Source organism: Salvelinus alpinus, chromosome 20 (genome assembly GCF_045679555.1).
Source record: "Salvelinus alpinus chromosome 20, SLU_Salpinus.1, whole genome shotgun sequence".
In the NCBI taxonomy this organism is placed as follows: domain Eukaryota; kingdom Metazoa; phylum Chordata; class Actinopteri; order Salmoniformes; family Salmonidae; genus Salvelinus; species Salvelinus alpinus.
The window spans coordinates 29,732,499-29,748,402 of NC_092105.1; the positions used below are offsets into that span (position 1 = coordinate 29,732,499).

Consider the following 15,904-nt stretch of genomic DNA (forward strand, 5'->3'; position numbering starts at 1 on the left):
GCAGCTTTGCGAGGGTTAACACGTTTAAATGTTGAAAGCATAGTGATAACACATTGGAAAATCAACTAACTTTTGGCTTTCTTTTTGGGTGGGTGAATATACTGTAGGTTATAATCTCAATGATCAACATCTCAACCAAATATTACCCAATTATCCATGTTGAAACTATGTGTTGTGCTCAGTGTGAATGACCTGCCATCCAACCAAACAAACTGCTGGTTATTTTCCAAGCTTAGACTAAGCCAAACTGCAGTAACCTTTCTGGGATGAGATGAATCAACAGGGTCACATCTTAGATCTGCTCAGTTTATTTGGACATTTCAGGATCATTCAGGATTGCGGAGGAGGGCTTCAGTAGTGTTACTGAGCTGCCTGACTTGATGAACTGTCATGGGGTTGATTCTGTCTGATCTTGGCCGAGCCTGACCACAGCACAAATGTGTGTGAATAGCTGCTGTGTCCCCAACTCCTCTGAACAACGCTTACTGTCCAGTATCTTCACACTGGATCTGTAGCACATGAAGCAGGCCGCATGTTGCCCAAATGCCAGAGAAACGTCACAGAGGAAGTCTCTCTCAAACCCATGGTTCATCTTAGCACAGGGAGGCCAGGGGCCACTTAGTATTTTCTCGCCCACGGGAGTCTGGCTGTATGGCCCCCTACACACTTGAGTTGTACCGCACATTTGGAACATGTGCGGCACAACACATTTGGAACAACTGTTGAGATACAACTGAGGGTTTTTATGCACAAACATAAATACTCAAGGGTTGTGGGGAGACACCACACCTTGATTGTATAAAAAAAGAAATGTGCAGACTCTTCGTTGTCACATAAATAACCATTGTGTCGAATGTGTTGAACATCAGTTGTGCAACCTGAGTGGGAACATGGTGTGAGAGAGACAGGGTCACAAGTGAGGACCAAGAATGGGTCACATCTTTTTACAATCCTGTGTCCTCATATACTGTATATGAGAATTGCAGGTATTAAAATACATAGATTGTATGTGTATATAGTGTATTTTAACATATAAACAGGTAATGCCTTGCTTCATGATATTCTACTAGTACATATTGTAAACATCTTGACATCAATATCAGTAAAATCAATACTTTAAAAGTGGGAAGACTATGCCTTATAAACATATATTTAACTATTTCCAGCCCTGTATCTTCTTCTCATGTCAAGGATATTAGCAGCATTGGTTTTGGTAATACCTCAATATTCTCTTGAGGTATTTTAATTTTGTAACATTGTAATATCACATAATCCACCAAATTCAGAGATTGACCTATTAATTAAAGCAATTAATAAGCAATATTGTGTCATATATAGAATTAAAGGAGCAAGAGTCCTTAAGAGATGTATTTCTTCTTTCAATGAACATCATTTGAAGCTGTAAACATGCTGTAAAGCTGTAAACATGCTGTAAAGCTGTAAACATGCTTGTTTACTAGCAGACTGGCTGGTGTTTCTATCGGCAATGTAAACGTGCAAGTTAAATGATTGTGATACAATTATATTTTTAATTTTTTTAAGCAACACCCCAAATTATGATTTTGAGATTTTGTTGATAAAGAAATGATGTATTCCAAGATGTACTGGAAGAAATACAACAGTGTATAGAAGTACATAGAATACAAATACCTGAGACCCCCACATGATAATAATTTCAACATCAGTGCGTATCTGTGCACATTACTAACCCATTTTAATATAGTGCCAGAATATTCACCATTCATATTATGTATACAAAAGTACACAGCAACCCTCTCTTTTACCAGTATTGTTCGTTAGCACTTGTTATATAATAATAATAAAAAACATAATTTTTACACAACAATTCAAATTATACATTTACCAAGAAAAATTGAAATCCAGTGCAGTTTTTAGTACATATAAAATACACCACAATCGAGAGTGTCTAATTTTGCTTCAAGTATGCTCTTCTTCTAAGAGTGTGGAGTCTGTCAATAAGATCACTTCTTCTTTGTGTTCATATAGGCTCATATAAATTCATATATAGGTTGTAGCCTCCAGATATATTTACACACAATGCTTCAACATTATATGTATCACTCTTTAACAAGGTTGTACAGTACGTACAGAGGTAAGACGGACCATACAGCTCCAACAACAACCCACTGGGCACACACTGGATGAATCAACGTTGTTTCCACGTCATTTCAATGAACCAACGTGGAATAGACTTGAATTGACGCCTGTGCACAGTGGGAAAGCACTTTATGAGCTAAGGCCTTTACATACACACATATAGATGTAGGATCTTAATTTGAGCCAGTTTGCTAAAGCAGGAAAATAATTCTGCAGCAACAGGAAATGTGAATTATTATGTGGAGCATAATTAAATGGATATTTTTGTAGGGGTTGACACATTTTTCGTAAGGGAAAAACAAGTCTGAAATTTCTAAGTGGAAATTACTAACTTCAGAAGCCTTTTTAAACCTCAAATGCATTGCAGGAAAGTTCTCTTGCAACAGGGTGAACAATTTAAGATCCTACATCTGTAGTAAAAAAATCTGAAAAAGAAATGTAACTATACAATATCGATCTCACTTTCACAGACAATAATCCATTATTTTTCTTCCCTGTGCGGTAGTCTGACTTTTTGTTATGTAGAAAATTATTAAATAGCCTAATCTTGGTGCTCACTTTGTCTCCCTCAATTGATGTACACATGGGACAAATCAGAATACAGTAAGATTATCTACAATCTACGGCAATTATTTCATAACAGATAGTAAAGCAATCGTGTGCACTTTGCTACAGGTGGGCTGACATATGTTTTTCAAATATTCTAAAACTATTTGTTAGCATCCATGCTTGCTTCATAAAGAATAGTAATGATTCTGGACGTGGTTAGAAAAACAATAGGCGGACATACAGTAGATTGAAGACAACTATACCGGTGCATTAGAACATCTATAGAAATATGAATTATCAAAGATAAAGGTGTGAGTAAATACAAAATAGGGGCTTTCATTTAAAAAGAATAATGCATTGAGGGAATGCAGAATGCATGTAATAGCTACTACAATAGCTAAAAGATGTAAACAAATACCATTGCCAATACTTTACAGTAACAATAAGCTGTTGCAATAAAAGTACAGTATGTGTTTTGAAATATAAAGAGAAATAAGCTGCCACTTGATTGGGGAGGTTACATACCGTACCACATAACATACAGAAGGAGTGAAGAAGTTTGAACTGAACAGTGAACTGAGCCTGGCCATATACACATAGGGCCATTCCTATGGCCAAAGACCATCAGGACAAAAGACTGTGGCAATTCAAAATATGGTATATGCTGCATAATAAACAGAACAACAGCGACATTACATATTTTGCCAGCAAAATATTTGTTATCAAAAGAGCAACATGTACATTGTCTTAAGCATTTGTCCAAGTGCACATAGATGATTTGATTTGATCCACATACATACCATCACCCTTCACTGGCATTCTACTTCTAAAAAGTCTTTACTTCTAAAAACCCTAAACCACACTGCTATCTATCTACTAAACAGTACCAGTGCATCAGCTTAATTGTACTGGGCACAATCCTTTCCACAACACATTCACATGCAATGTACAGCAGGGTTGGTATCAATGCCATTCCAATTCTATCAATGTAAGAAATAAACTGCAAATCCAAATTCAAATTTTCCTCGTCGATTTTCTTTAATTTACTGAATTGAAATGTCATTGATCCCAACCCAGGAGTAGAGCGCATGCACTGACATTGCGCTTGCAGAAAGCAGCCTGTCTATTGTAAGACACATGTGTGGGTTCAAGGCAACTTGCGAGCTGGAGATTTGAAGTTACTATTGAACCATCAAAACAGGGACTGGCTTCAAAACAGGGAATCCCTTCCCGTCCTCCCCATTCGTCAAGGCATCAGTCTGCTAGTGAAAGAACAGGTTTAGGGAGGAGGCGGGTTGCAGTGCACTGCTTTTCCTTTCCTCTGTGAAGTGCTGTGAAACTGAGAAGGTTACAGGAACTGTTCCACAGAAAGCAGATATTTAGCTAGGGTAATGAACAAAACTATAACAAATCTATTGACAATGTCTGAAAAGGTAAATCATGAGTAAGTTTCTCCGTCTCCGTCTCTGTTTCTCTCTCTCTCTCGCACACACTCTCTGTCTCGCTCTCTCTCTCTCTCTCTCACACACTCTCTGTCTCGCTCTCTCTCTCTCACACACACTCTCTGTCTCTCTCTCTCTCTCTGTCTCGCTCTCTTTCTCTTTCTGTCTCGCTCTCTCTCTCTGTCTCGCTCTCTTTCTCTCTCTGTCTCTCTCTCTCCGTCTCTTTCTCCCTCTCCCTCACTTTCTTCCATATTTCTCTTTTTTTTGTCTCTCTCTTTGTCTTTGTCTTTCTCCCTTTCTTTCTCGCTCTCTCTCTTTCTCTCTCACTACTCTCTTTCCCTCTGCAGAAAATGTAATTCTTTAATGTGGCTAGTGTGACAACACGCCTGTGCAGTTAGCAGTTAGAAAGACAGAGAAGATATACAGTCTGTTGCAAGAAATCATGCAAGAAAGAATATTATATTCTAAAGTATGGTTCAGTTGGTGGGGTCAGGGAAAGCCCCTTGATAAGTTGAGACCTTACATGGCAGTCTATGTGGCAACGAACAAGTCCAACAGTACATTATTCAGCAAGAAAGGAACAGTGATAAACTATAATAGAACTACTCACAGAGACACACCATGACAAAACTTTCTAGGTGTACTATTTCTTTGTGATCTTCTTCACTCCAAAAAAAATCCCTCACTTGTGATACATATCTCAACCTCAAATTCTTCAAAACACCTTGTACAATTAAAATGTGTATTTGGCCCAGACCTTCATATATTTGTTTGGAATGATATATAGCTAGTATCATTATGCTGCAGCAAATGTTGGTTAGTTCTCTCTCTACTGGTTGGTTGCATTGACCACACACAGTTAGTTCAACATCACTGTCCTGAGGTGGGATGGGATGGGGCGGGGACCAGTGGTGGCTTCTGTCCAGTCCATCCCTCTAGTTGAAGGTGTGTTCCCCGCGGACGATGTGAGATGAGAACTCATAGCGGTCCTTACTGCGGTGGCCACAGATGTTACACTCCAGCGGGTCCCTGTAACCATGACAACCCATGTGGATGGTGTACATGACGTGGTCCAGGAAGAGAATGCGGCAGTGTTCACACTGGAACACCCTCATCTTCCGCCCCTCTCGCCCAAACACACGCACCCCTTCCCGACTTATAGGCCTCTCTGCCGCCCTTCCCTGGGCCACCTCAGCCCCACCTCGCCCCTCCTCTCTGCCGCCATATGCTGGGCTGGATCTGGGACGGTGGTGGGGGTTGTTCCAGTGGTAACCCAGCCTATCCTGTGGGCTGCTCCGGGCAGAGTCGGCCGAGTCCAGCCCACTGTTGCTAGGAGACTCTTTTTCCTCTCTGGTACCCTGTGGGTGGTGCTGCTTAGGTCTGGTGAGGGCGATGGGCCCGTTGGAGGAGGGATGGAAGTCAGGGGGAGGAGGGGGCAGAGGTGAAGGATGAGGTGGAGCGTCGCGGCTACCCGGTCGGTCCATACGCAGCCCTGACCCCAGAGGGTAGACGTGGTGGAAGAGGGGGTTGACCATGGGTACCACCTCAGCCATAGAAAGAGACGGCTGTGGACCGTGGGGACCATGGGGGTGGGGATGGTGGACCAGGGGTCTCAGGGAGTCAGAGCCCAGGTAAGAGATGGCGTTGTTGATAGCCTGGTCCATCATGTGAGCCTGCATCAGCTCTGCCTCCTTCTCATACTTCAGACCCATCTCATAGCTCAGCTCCGGGTAACTATAACGCATCATCTTCTCACCTGCAGAGCACAGCTTGCATATTACCACAATGAAACTCACATATGCATAAGCTCACCGTAAGAGAAACTGTCCGGTCGAATGACACCATTGGATAGTACAGAATACATACAATTGTAACTCTATAGAATATGAAAGAGTGCCTTAATTTTGTGTGCGTGTCTAACCTTTCCATTTTTTAATAAGCTAAACACTATCAAAGTTCTCTTGTTTTCATCTTATTGTATTTTCTCTTGTGTTGTTTAATAGTGGAAAGCCCCATCCATCTGAATGCACTGTTTAACCCTTCCAGAACAGGGATGCGGTGAGCTGTTTTGCTCTTCTCTCGATAAGAACTATTGCAGAGATACAGGTGTAACAAACCACAGAGTGAAAACATGTCCTCGTCTCTCTCATCCGCTCTCTGTGTCTCGCTTGATCTTTTCCTCTATCTAATAGAGCAGTAAATAATAAAAACCAAATAATTGTCTTCCGCGCTAATATGCAAAAATTGGCGGTTATATGCCAACAAAATGTTTGCAACACCGTAACAATTGTTTCTTAATACAAAACAAATATATTTTTCAAATGTATGTATTAAAAAATGATCAAAATGTTAAAATTAAAAATTAAAAAGATTGAGACATATTCAGAGTGGAACAACCAGATCTGAAATGTGGAATATACATTAATAAAACTAAAGTGTGCAGTATGTGAATAGTGTCTTCATTTCTACCATTAAGTCAAGGGCATCTGTTAGATGCAAAACAACAGCATCATGTTTCAATGTACCTCTGCCCAGGCACGCAATTCAATTCCTTTTTTGCATGTATACACTCATTCTGTTGCAGTGACTGTATGTTGAACTGAACATAACAAATAAAGAGTTAATACTGTAAACTGAATTTAATCCAACAGAACAGGTCAAATTCAATCCCAAAATGGGATTAAATAAATACCCTACTGATACCGTTATTACCATAATTATGAAAATTACAAATGAGTTATTGTCCTTTTATATACAATAATTATCTAAGCTACAATTAATAATTGTGAGTTATTGATCCTTATGGTGAACACATTATGGTGCTCCCAGACAGGAAGTGATATAATGATGCTTACCCACAAACTTCTGTGGAGTGGTACTCTTCCTCTTCCCTACGTTACTCTGCAGTTTCTCAATGACAGGTGGCCGGTTTAATGTTGCCATGGCAGCGGCCTCCGCCAGGGGCCTCTGCTCTTTAGGGACCTCACCTGGGTGTCAGGGGTCAGAGCATGAGAGTGTGTGAGAGGTCTGCACCAAGGCTTGTAGGTAGTACTGTAGTACTGTAGGTGGCTGGTGTGTAAAAGTAACATAAGTAGAGTTCACAGGATACTCACACAAACCATAAAAAGGAAGGAGGAAGAGAAAATAAAAGTATTTAATTTAACTTCATACCTAAATTATAAATGATTAAAGGTTAAAGTGCAAGGTGTAAAAAAGGTGCCAAAGAGAAAGCAAGTCCATACCATCAACATAGATACCATATAGCAGGTCTCTGTACCAGAGCAGGACATTCACACTCACCTGGATAAGGCCCAGTGACGGAGGTGGGATCCATGCCAGCACTCTCAAGGTAGTTATGGCAGCGCTCTTTATGCTCCTCCAATGATGTCCTCTGTTTGTAGCTCCGCCCACAGTAGTCACACTTGTGTGGTTTACCCACTAAATTAGAGAAATGACATCAAAGGGAAAAAACTATTAATTTCATTCATTCATCAACTCACATAACAGACCAGTAACGCAATTCTATGTGAACTCTCTAGGAGGTTTTAGTAAACACATAGAACCCGTGGAGAACACCGAAACTAGAGCAGGGCTATGAGCTCATGGAGTGGTAATGTTCCATTAGTGGGATCCCACACACCATCATTGCCAACCAGACAGAGAAGGTGTGGGCAGGCGAGATATACCAAAATACTTGAATACACACATTTGCCTTTCATACGCCCTGGAATAACTGGTAAAGCCTACAACTCTTCCGGGAGCCCATCACTACTACTATGGTGCACAACTCAATTGGCCTGCTGTACACAGACACAGATCCCGTAGAAGAAGGAAAATAACTCTAACGTCAGACCTAAACAACGTCTGTGTTTCTCCTCAGCAGCTGGAGGTGGGGGGTGATTCATGCTGCCAGTTCCATTCTGATGGAGTCTATGCTGGTGAGACTGTGCAAAACCTCCTCTAGCTTTCCCCTAGAGAAGATCCATACATTGATCCTTCCTTCCGTCCTGTCTTCCTTCCAATCTTCCGCCATTCATTTATTAACTGTACTTCAATCATTCACTCATGAATGAATTACTCATGAATGAATTAATACATTCACCGTGATTTGGCAACTAAAGGCTGAAACTACTGAAAAGTACTACTCAAAGTCTTCTGTAGTAGAAACAAGGCTCTGAAAGTCTTCGGGATGAGTCGTCAAGGGGGAACTGTGGTCCAGACGACACCAGACACTGGCCCAGACACTGGCCCAGACACTGGCCCAGACACTGGCCCAGACACTGGCCCAGACACTGGCCCAGAATAGGCGTCGTTCACATGAGAAAATGTTCTAGTACCAGAGGTGACACCAGTTACTAGAAACTACCTGACCTGTTACTGTGGGAATAACATGTTTCAGTCTGACAAGTACTTTGAAAGTAAGACACAGATAGGCTTATGTAACATTTCATTAAGTCTATGGGAATTGATTGGAAATATTGGTGAGTGTGTGAACGTCTGGCTTACATTTTTTCAAGCTGATCTCAAATGACAGTATAGGTTACTTGTCTTAATGTAATTTTGTGGCTTGTGAATGCCAATTGGTTTAGTGCATTTGAAACTGTGGTTCATGAGTAAGCTTTAAACTAGCAATGGCATTATCATGTAATTAACAGGTCATAATCATCATCATTACAGAACACTTGCTTTATTTTACTTGAGTCTCTCCATATGTAGCCTAATACAATGTCCTTGTAATTGAAAAACACCCTGAACTGTCTGTCTGCTCCAATGATATTGGCCACAGCACCTGCTAACTGTAGCCAGCCGGATGGGCAGTGACACTTTCATATTGGAATAGGCCACACACACACACACACACACACATTTTATGCTATTACTCATTTACAAAACCTCCAGCCATTTGCAGATGTTGAATGTATCACAAAAATCCCACTTTCAGCAGCTATTCTTGAACATGCAAATAGCCTCAACTCTCTCTGCCTTCAGATACAGTTGGCTGCATCCAGTTGGGTGATAAACAGGAACCTCTCTCAGAAACGTATTGTTGTCTCATGTAATGTCAAAAATGAGTGAGCCCATCACTCTTAATGTAGCATCTAATACACCTTCAGGATTAACCATTTGCACATATTTGAACAGCAATTAAAAGAATAACTTGATATTCATATTTAACAATGTGTTTGGGAGGGGTTCAGATACAACACAGTCCATGTAGTGCCACTCTGTGTCTTAACAGGGGAAAGTATACTCTTGTCTTGCCCCTCGGATTGCACAATACATCAAAGCATTCACCTGTCGCTGTCTCTCTCTCTGTTTCTCTGTCTCTCTCCCCACACCTAACCTCCCTCTCTCGTCACTCCACCTGTTTCCTGGCAGTGTGCCAGGGGCAGGGAGATGGAGGGAGAGAGGCAGAGAGAGAGAGGTGAAAGGAGAAGAGGCCTTTCATCTAGGGAACGCCATTCCAACCAACTCCCTACGCCACAGAAGAGTTCCTAACATTCCGTCCAACCCTCAGGTAGTGTAACATTCCTTTCAACCCTCAGGTAGTGTAACATTCCTTTCAACCCTCAGGTAGTGTAACATTCCTTTCAACCCTCAGGTAGTGTAACATTCCATTCAACCCTCAGGTAGTGTAACATTCCTTTCAACCCTCAGGTAGTGTAACATTCCTTTCAACCCTCAGGTAGTGTAACATTCCATTCAACCCTCAGGTAGTGTAACATTCCATTCAACCCTCAGGTAGTGTAACATTCCATTCAACTCTCAGGTAGTGTAACATTCCATTCAACTCTCAGGTAGTGTAACATTCCATTCAACCCTCAGGTAGTGTAACATTCCATTCAACCCTCAGGTAGTGTAACATTCCTTTCAACCCTCAGGTAGTGTAACATTCCTTTCAACCCTCAGGTAGTGTAACATTCCATTCAACCCTCAGGTAGTGTAACATTCCTTTCAACCCTCAGGTAGTGTAACATTCCATTCAACTCTCAGGTAGTGTAACATTCCATTCAACCCTCAGGTAGTGTAACATTCCATTCAACTCTCAGGTAGTGTAACATTCCATTCAACTCTCAGGTAGTGTAACATTCCTTTCAACCCTCAGGTAGTGTAACATTCCATTCAACCCTCAGGTAGTGTAACATTCCATTCAACCCTCAGGTAGTGTAACATTCCATTCAACCCTCAGGTAGTGTAACATTCCATTCAACCCTCAGGTAGTGTAACATTCCATTCAATCCTCAGGTAGTGTAACATTCCATTCAACCCTCAGGTAGTGTAACATTCCATTCAACCCTCAGGTAGTGTAACATTCCATTCAACCCTCAGGTAGTGTAACATTCCATTCAACCCTCAGGTAGTGTAACATTCCATTCAACCCTCAGGTAGTGTAACATTAATTTCAACCTTCAGGTAGTGTAACATTCCATTCAACTCTCAGGCAGTGTAACATTCCATTCAACTCTCAGGCAGTGTAACATTCTATTCAACCCTCAGGTAGTGTAACATTCCATTCAACCCTCAGGTAGTGTAACATTCCATTCAACTCTCAGGCAGTGTAACATTCCATTCAACCCTCAGGTAGTGTAACATTTCAATCAACCCTCAGGTAGTGTAACATTCCATTCAACCCTCAGGTAGTGTAACATTCCATTCAACCCTCAGGTAGTGTAACATTCCATTCAACCCTCAGGTAGTGTAACATTAATTTCAACCTTCAGGTAGTGTAACATTCCATTCAACCCTCAGGTAGTGTAACATTCCATTCAACCCTCAGGTAGTGTAACATTCCATTCAACCCTCAGGTAGTGTAACATTCCATTCAACCCTCAGGTAGTGTAACATTAATTTCAACCTTCAGGTAGTGTAACATTCCATTCAACCCTCAGGTAGTGTAACATTCCATTCAACCCTCAGGTAGTGTAACATTCCATTCAACCCTCAGGTAGTGTAGTATAGGCAGGCAGAGGGAATTCATACAGCACTACTACATACTATAGCACTGCATAGGGAACTACAGTACACCTAAATGTGCCGTCTACACTGACTGGAGGAGGGTAAATCATTAATTTAGCCTAACAAAACAGGAAGTGAAAATTTGAAAAAGGTCAAAAGAGAAAAAAACGAGACATGTAAAGAGTGTTTGAGAGCATTGACAGAAAAGGAGAGAGAGATACAAAGGGCTCTATTTTAACAAACTTAACGCAATGGTAAATCTGGTAGAGCTATAGGTTTGGGGGTGTGTCAGAAATATTTGTTCTATTTTCACAACCAGAATTATGTGCGCAGTAGCTGGCGATGGCGTGAAAGAGCTGGGTTTTGATTAATAAAAATGTTGCGGGTATGTCGAGGGTTGACACCTCACTGGCCAATCAGAATATGCTCCATGGTTAAATATGTGGTTGCTTCAAGTTGTCTATTTACGGTTTTCATGTATTGCATTGTACTCAACTCCAATTTTGATTGTTAGTCCATTATAGCCTAGTTCGTTAAATAGCCCGACCCATATCTGCTAAATATGTTAAACATGCTAAATATGTTGAACACAGACAAGCCAACTTAAACTATGGATGGTTTTACGCACATCCAAACTTTTCAAAGGCGCTGGACAAAGATCCAATATGACGAGAAAGGGGGAATGTCCACTCACCATTATAATGCTACCAAATGAACATTTTACAAACACCATGGAACCATCTTACAGATCATATTTGCACTTCTCCAGAAATAGCAGACAAAATTGCATTGCATTCGAGCCATGTACAGTGCCTTCAGAACATATTTACACCCCTTGACTTTTTCCACATTTTGTTGAGTTACAGCCTGAATTTAAAATGGATTCAATTTAGATTTTGTTTCACTGGCCTACACACAATACCCCATAATGTCAAAGTGGAATTTAGTTTAAACCCCTAAGTAAAATACTTAGTAAAAGCACCTTTGGCAGCTATTGAGTCTTTCTGGGTAAGTCTCTGATCTTTCCATACCTGGATTGTGTAACATTTACACATTATTATTTTCATAATTCTTCAAGCTCTGTCAAATTGGTTGTTGATCATTGCTAGATAACAATTTTCAGTTCTTGCCAGAGATTTTCAAGTAGATTTAAGACAAAACTGTAACTCAGCCACTCAGGAACATTCACTGTCTGTTTGGTAAGCAACTCCAGTGTAGATTTGGCATTATGTTTTAGGTTATTGTCCTGCTGAAAGGTGAATTCATCTCCTAGTGTTTGGTGGAAAGCAGACTTAACCAGGTTTTCCTCTAGGATTTTGCCTGTGCTAATCTCCATTCCGTTTCTTTTTCATCCTGAAAAACTCCCCAGTCTTTAACGATTACAAGCATACCCATAACATGATGCAGCCATCACTATGCTTGAAAATATGGAGAGTGTTACTCAGTAATGTGTTGTATTGAATTTACCCCAAACACAACACTTTGTATTCAGGACAAAAATCCAATTTCTTTGCCACATTTGTTTGTAGTATTACTTTTGTGCCTTGTGTCAAACAGGATGCATGTTTTGGAATATTTTTTATTCTGTACAGGCTTCCTTCTTTTCACTCTGCAAATTAGGTTAGTATTGTGGAGTAACTACACTCCTAGAAAAAAAGGCACAATCTAGACCCTAAAAGGGTTACAGAACCCTTTGAAGAACCCTTTTTGGTTCCAGGTAGAACCCTTTTGGTTCCAGGTATAACCCTTTTCGGTTCCATGTAGAACCCTTTACACAGAAGGTTCTACATGGAACGAAAAGGGTTATCCTATGGGGACAGCCAAAGTCACCAATGGCCTCATGGTGAAATCCCTGAGTTAGGAAGTATGCCTGTATCTTTGTAGTGAAAAGTAGACATTGATTATCCCTTTGAGCATGGTAAAGTTATTAATTACACTTTGGATTGTATATCAACACACCTTGTCACTACAACGATACAGGCGTACTTCCTAACTCAGTTGCCGGAGAGGAAGGAAACCGCTCAGGGATTTCACCATGAGGCCAATGGTGAATATAAAACAGTTTCAGAGTTTAATGGCTGTGAAAAGAGAAAACTCAGTAAGGATCAACAACATTGTAGTTACTCAACAATACTAACCTAAATGACAGAGTGGAAAGAAGAAAGCCTGTACAGAATTAAAATATAATCAAAACATGCACCCTGTTTGCAATATGGCACTAAGGTTAAACTGCAAAAAATGTGGCAAAGAAATGAACTTTACTAAGTGTTATGTTTGGGGCAAATCCAAGAGATCACATCACTGAGTACCACTCTTTATACTGTCAAGCATGGTGGTGATTGCATCATGTTATGGGTATACTGTTATGGGTATACTAAAACTAGGGAGTTTTTTTTAAATAAAAAGAAAACTGAATAGAGCTAAGCACAGGAAAAATCAGATAGGAAAATCTGCTTCAGTCTGCTTTCGAAAAGACACTGGGAGACAAATTCACCTTTCAGCAGGACAATAACATAAAACACAAGGCCAAATATACACTGCAGTTCCTTACGAAGACGACATTGAATGTTCCTGAGTGGCCGAGTTACAGTTTTGCCTTAAATCGTCTTGAAAACTTATGGCAAGACTTGAAAATGGCTGTCTCTTCTCTTGAACTTGATAGAGCTTGATTTATTTTTTAATTTTTTTATAAAGTGTTTTTATTGTAAAATCCACGTATGCAAAGCTCTGAGAAAATTACCCAGAAAGACTCACAGCTGTAATCGCTGCCAAAGGTGATTCTAACATGAAATGATTCAGGGGTGTGAATAATTATGTAAATTTGATATTTCTGTATTTAATTTCCAATACATTTGCAAAAATGTCTAAAAACATGTTTTCAGTTTAACATTATCGGCTGCACTGTTGGATCTAGGAACATGAGTATTACACCCGCTATAACATCTGCTAAATATGTGTATGTGACCAATAACATTTTATTTGAAGACGGGTGAGATTTTTTTGTAGCCATTTTGAATTCAGACTGTAACACAACATCATGTGGAATAAGTCAAGAGGTATGAATACTTTCTGAAGGCACTGTATATTCTCAACATAAGTTTGGTTTTTAAAACCTTTTACTGCAGTGGGCTAAATCAAGGTCACACAGAGTGTTTCTTGGTCGTCTTAAACAAATTAAAAGTATACACCTCACACACATGGTTATGGGCTTTAAAATAAAGACAGCTGTACCATGTCAGAAATAATACTTTTTTTATTTAACCTTTAACTAGGCAAGTCAGTTAAGAACAAATTCTTATTTACAATGACGGCCTAGGAACAGTGGGTTAACTGCCTTGTTCAGAGGCAGAATGACATATTTTTACCTTGTCAGCTCAGGGAGTTGATCTAGCAACCTTTCAGTTACTGGCCCAATGCTCTAACCACTAGGCTACCTGCCGCAAATAGAGTTGAAATGTGCTACATTTTGACTTTGCATCCCAATAGGACACTTTATATATATATCACAGAAAACTGAAATATAACAAAATCATTTGACATAGAAACACTGGATTTTCTGCATAAAATAAATAAATCATGTTTATTAATTATGAAACTATGAAAAAGTATTAATAAAATTCCACCCATGAGGCCACTAGGTCATTTGACTGCAGGAAAGGGGAACTCCAATTTTAAGGAAAAACAATCAATAGTTATTTTTAACAACAGCAATATTTCTAAGTAGGATCGAGTCAGAAGCAGAATATAATACATCTCTCGTTCCATGAGCATAAAGCAATGTGTGCACACTGTAGGCCTAATGGCTCCTCCGCTGGAGCCATGAATGTTTGTCCTATCCATTGAAGATAGTTTATTAAATAGTATACAGTAGCTACTACAATAGGCCTAGATATAACAAACATGTAGCCTAGCCGATGTAGTTGTTTTTACTGGCTTCAACATGGAAATACAGGTAACTGCCAAAATAATGGAAACACTTGAGTAAATGAGGGATACGAAGTATATTGAAAGCAGGTGCTTCCACACAGGAATGGTTCCTGAGTTAATTAAGCAATTAATGTCCCATTATTCTTAGGGTCATGCTGGGCAGGCCATTATTTTGGCTACCATGGCTATTCCCCCATACAATGTCAATGCCCCCATCCAAAGGGCATGAGTGGTCACTGAATGGTTTGATGAGCATGAAGACAATGTAAATCATATGCCATGGCCAACTCAGTCACCAGATCTCAACCTAATTGACCACTTATGGGAGATTCCTGATTTGAACGGGTGAGACGGCGTTTCCATCCACCATCAACAAAACACCAAATGATGGTAATTTCTCGTGGAAGAATGGTGTCGCATCCCTCCGATAGAGTTCCAGACACTTGTAGAATCTATGCCAAGGTGCATTGAAGCTGCTCGTGGTGACCCAATGCCCTAATAAGACACAGCCTTATTCTAAAATAGATTAAATATTTTTTTTCGCTCATAAATCTACACACAACAGGTTGTTGTTTTCAAATGTATTAAAAATGTAAAACAGGAACAGGGAGGTGACCAAGAACCCGATGGTTACTCTGACAGAGCTCCAGAGTTCCTCTGTGGAGATGGTAGAACGTTCCAGAAGGATAACCATCTATGTAGCACTTCACCAATCAGGCCTTTACGGTAGAGTGGCTAGACGGAAGCCACACCTCAGTAAAAGGCACATGACAGCCCGCTTGGAGTTTTCCAAAAGGCACCTAAAGGACTCTCAGACCATGGGAAACAAGATTCTCTAGTCTGATGAAACCAAAATTTAACTCTTTGGCCTGAATGCCAAGCATCACATCTGGAGGAAACCTGGCACCATC

At 40.3% G+C, this 15,904-nt stretch overlaps 1 protein-coding gene across 3 annotated transcripts in view; it reads right to left on the reverse strand.

Moving 5' to 3' along the window:
- Positions 1-1,506: 1,506 nt before the first annotated feature.
- The window catches only part of ikzf2 (IKAROS family zinc finger 2), a 30,918-nt gene continuing 16,520 nt past the window's right edge, over positions 1,507-15,904 (reverse strand). For all 3 annotated transcript variants that reach the window (XM_071355217.1, XM_071355219.1, XM_071355218.1), the window contains exons 6-8: positions 7,410-7,547; positions 6,965-7,096; positions 1,507-5,865 (exon numbers count right to left, since the gene is read on the reverse strand). In XM_071355217.1, coding sequence (XP_071211318.1) covers positions 5,045-5,865; positions 6,965-7,096; positions 7,410-7,547 — 1,091 coding nt within the window. In that variant the 3' untranslated portion in view covers positions 1,507-5,044. The remainder of the gene's footprint in view (positions 5,866-6,964; positions 7,097-7,409; positions 7,548-15,904) is intronic.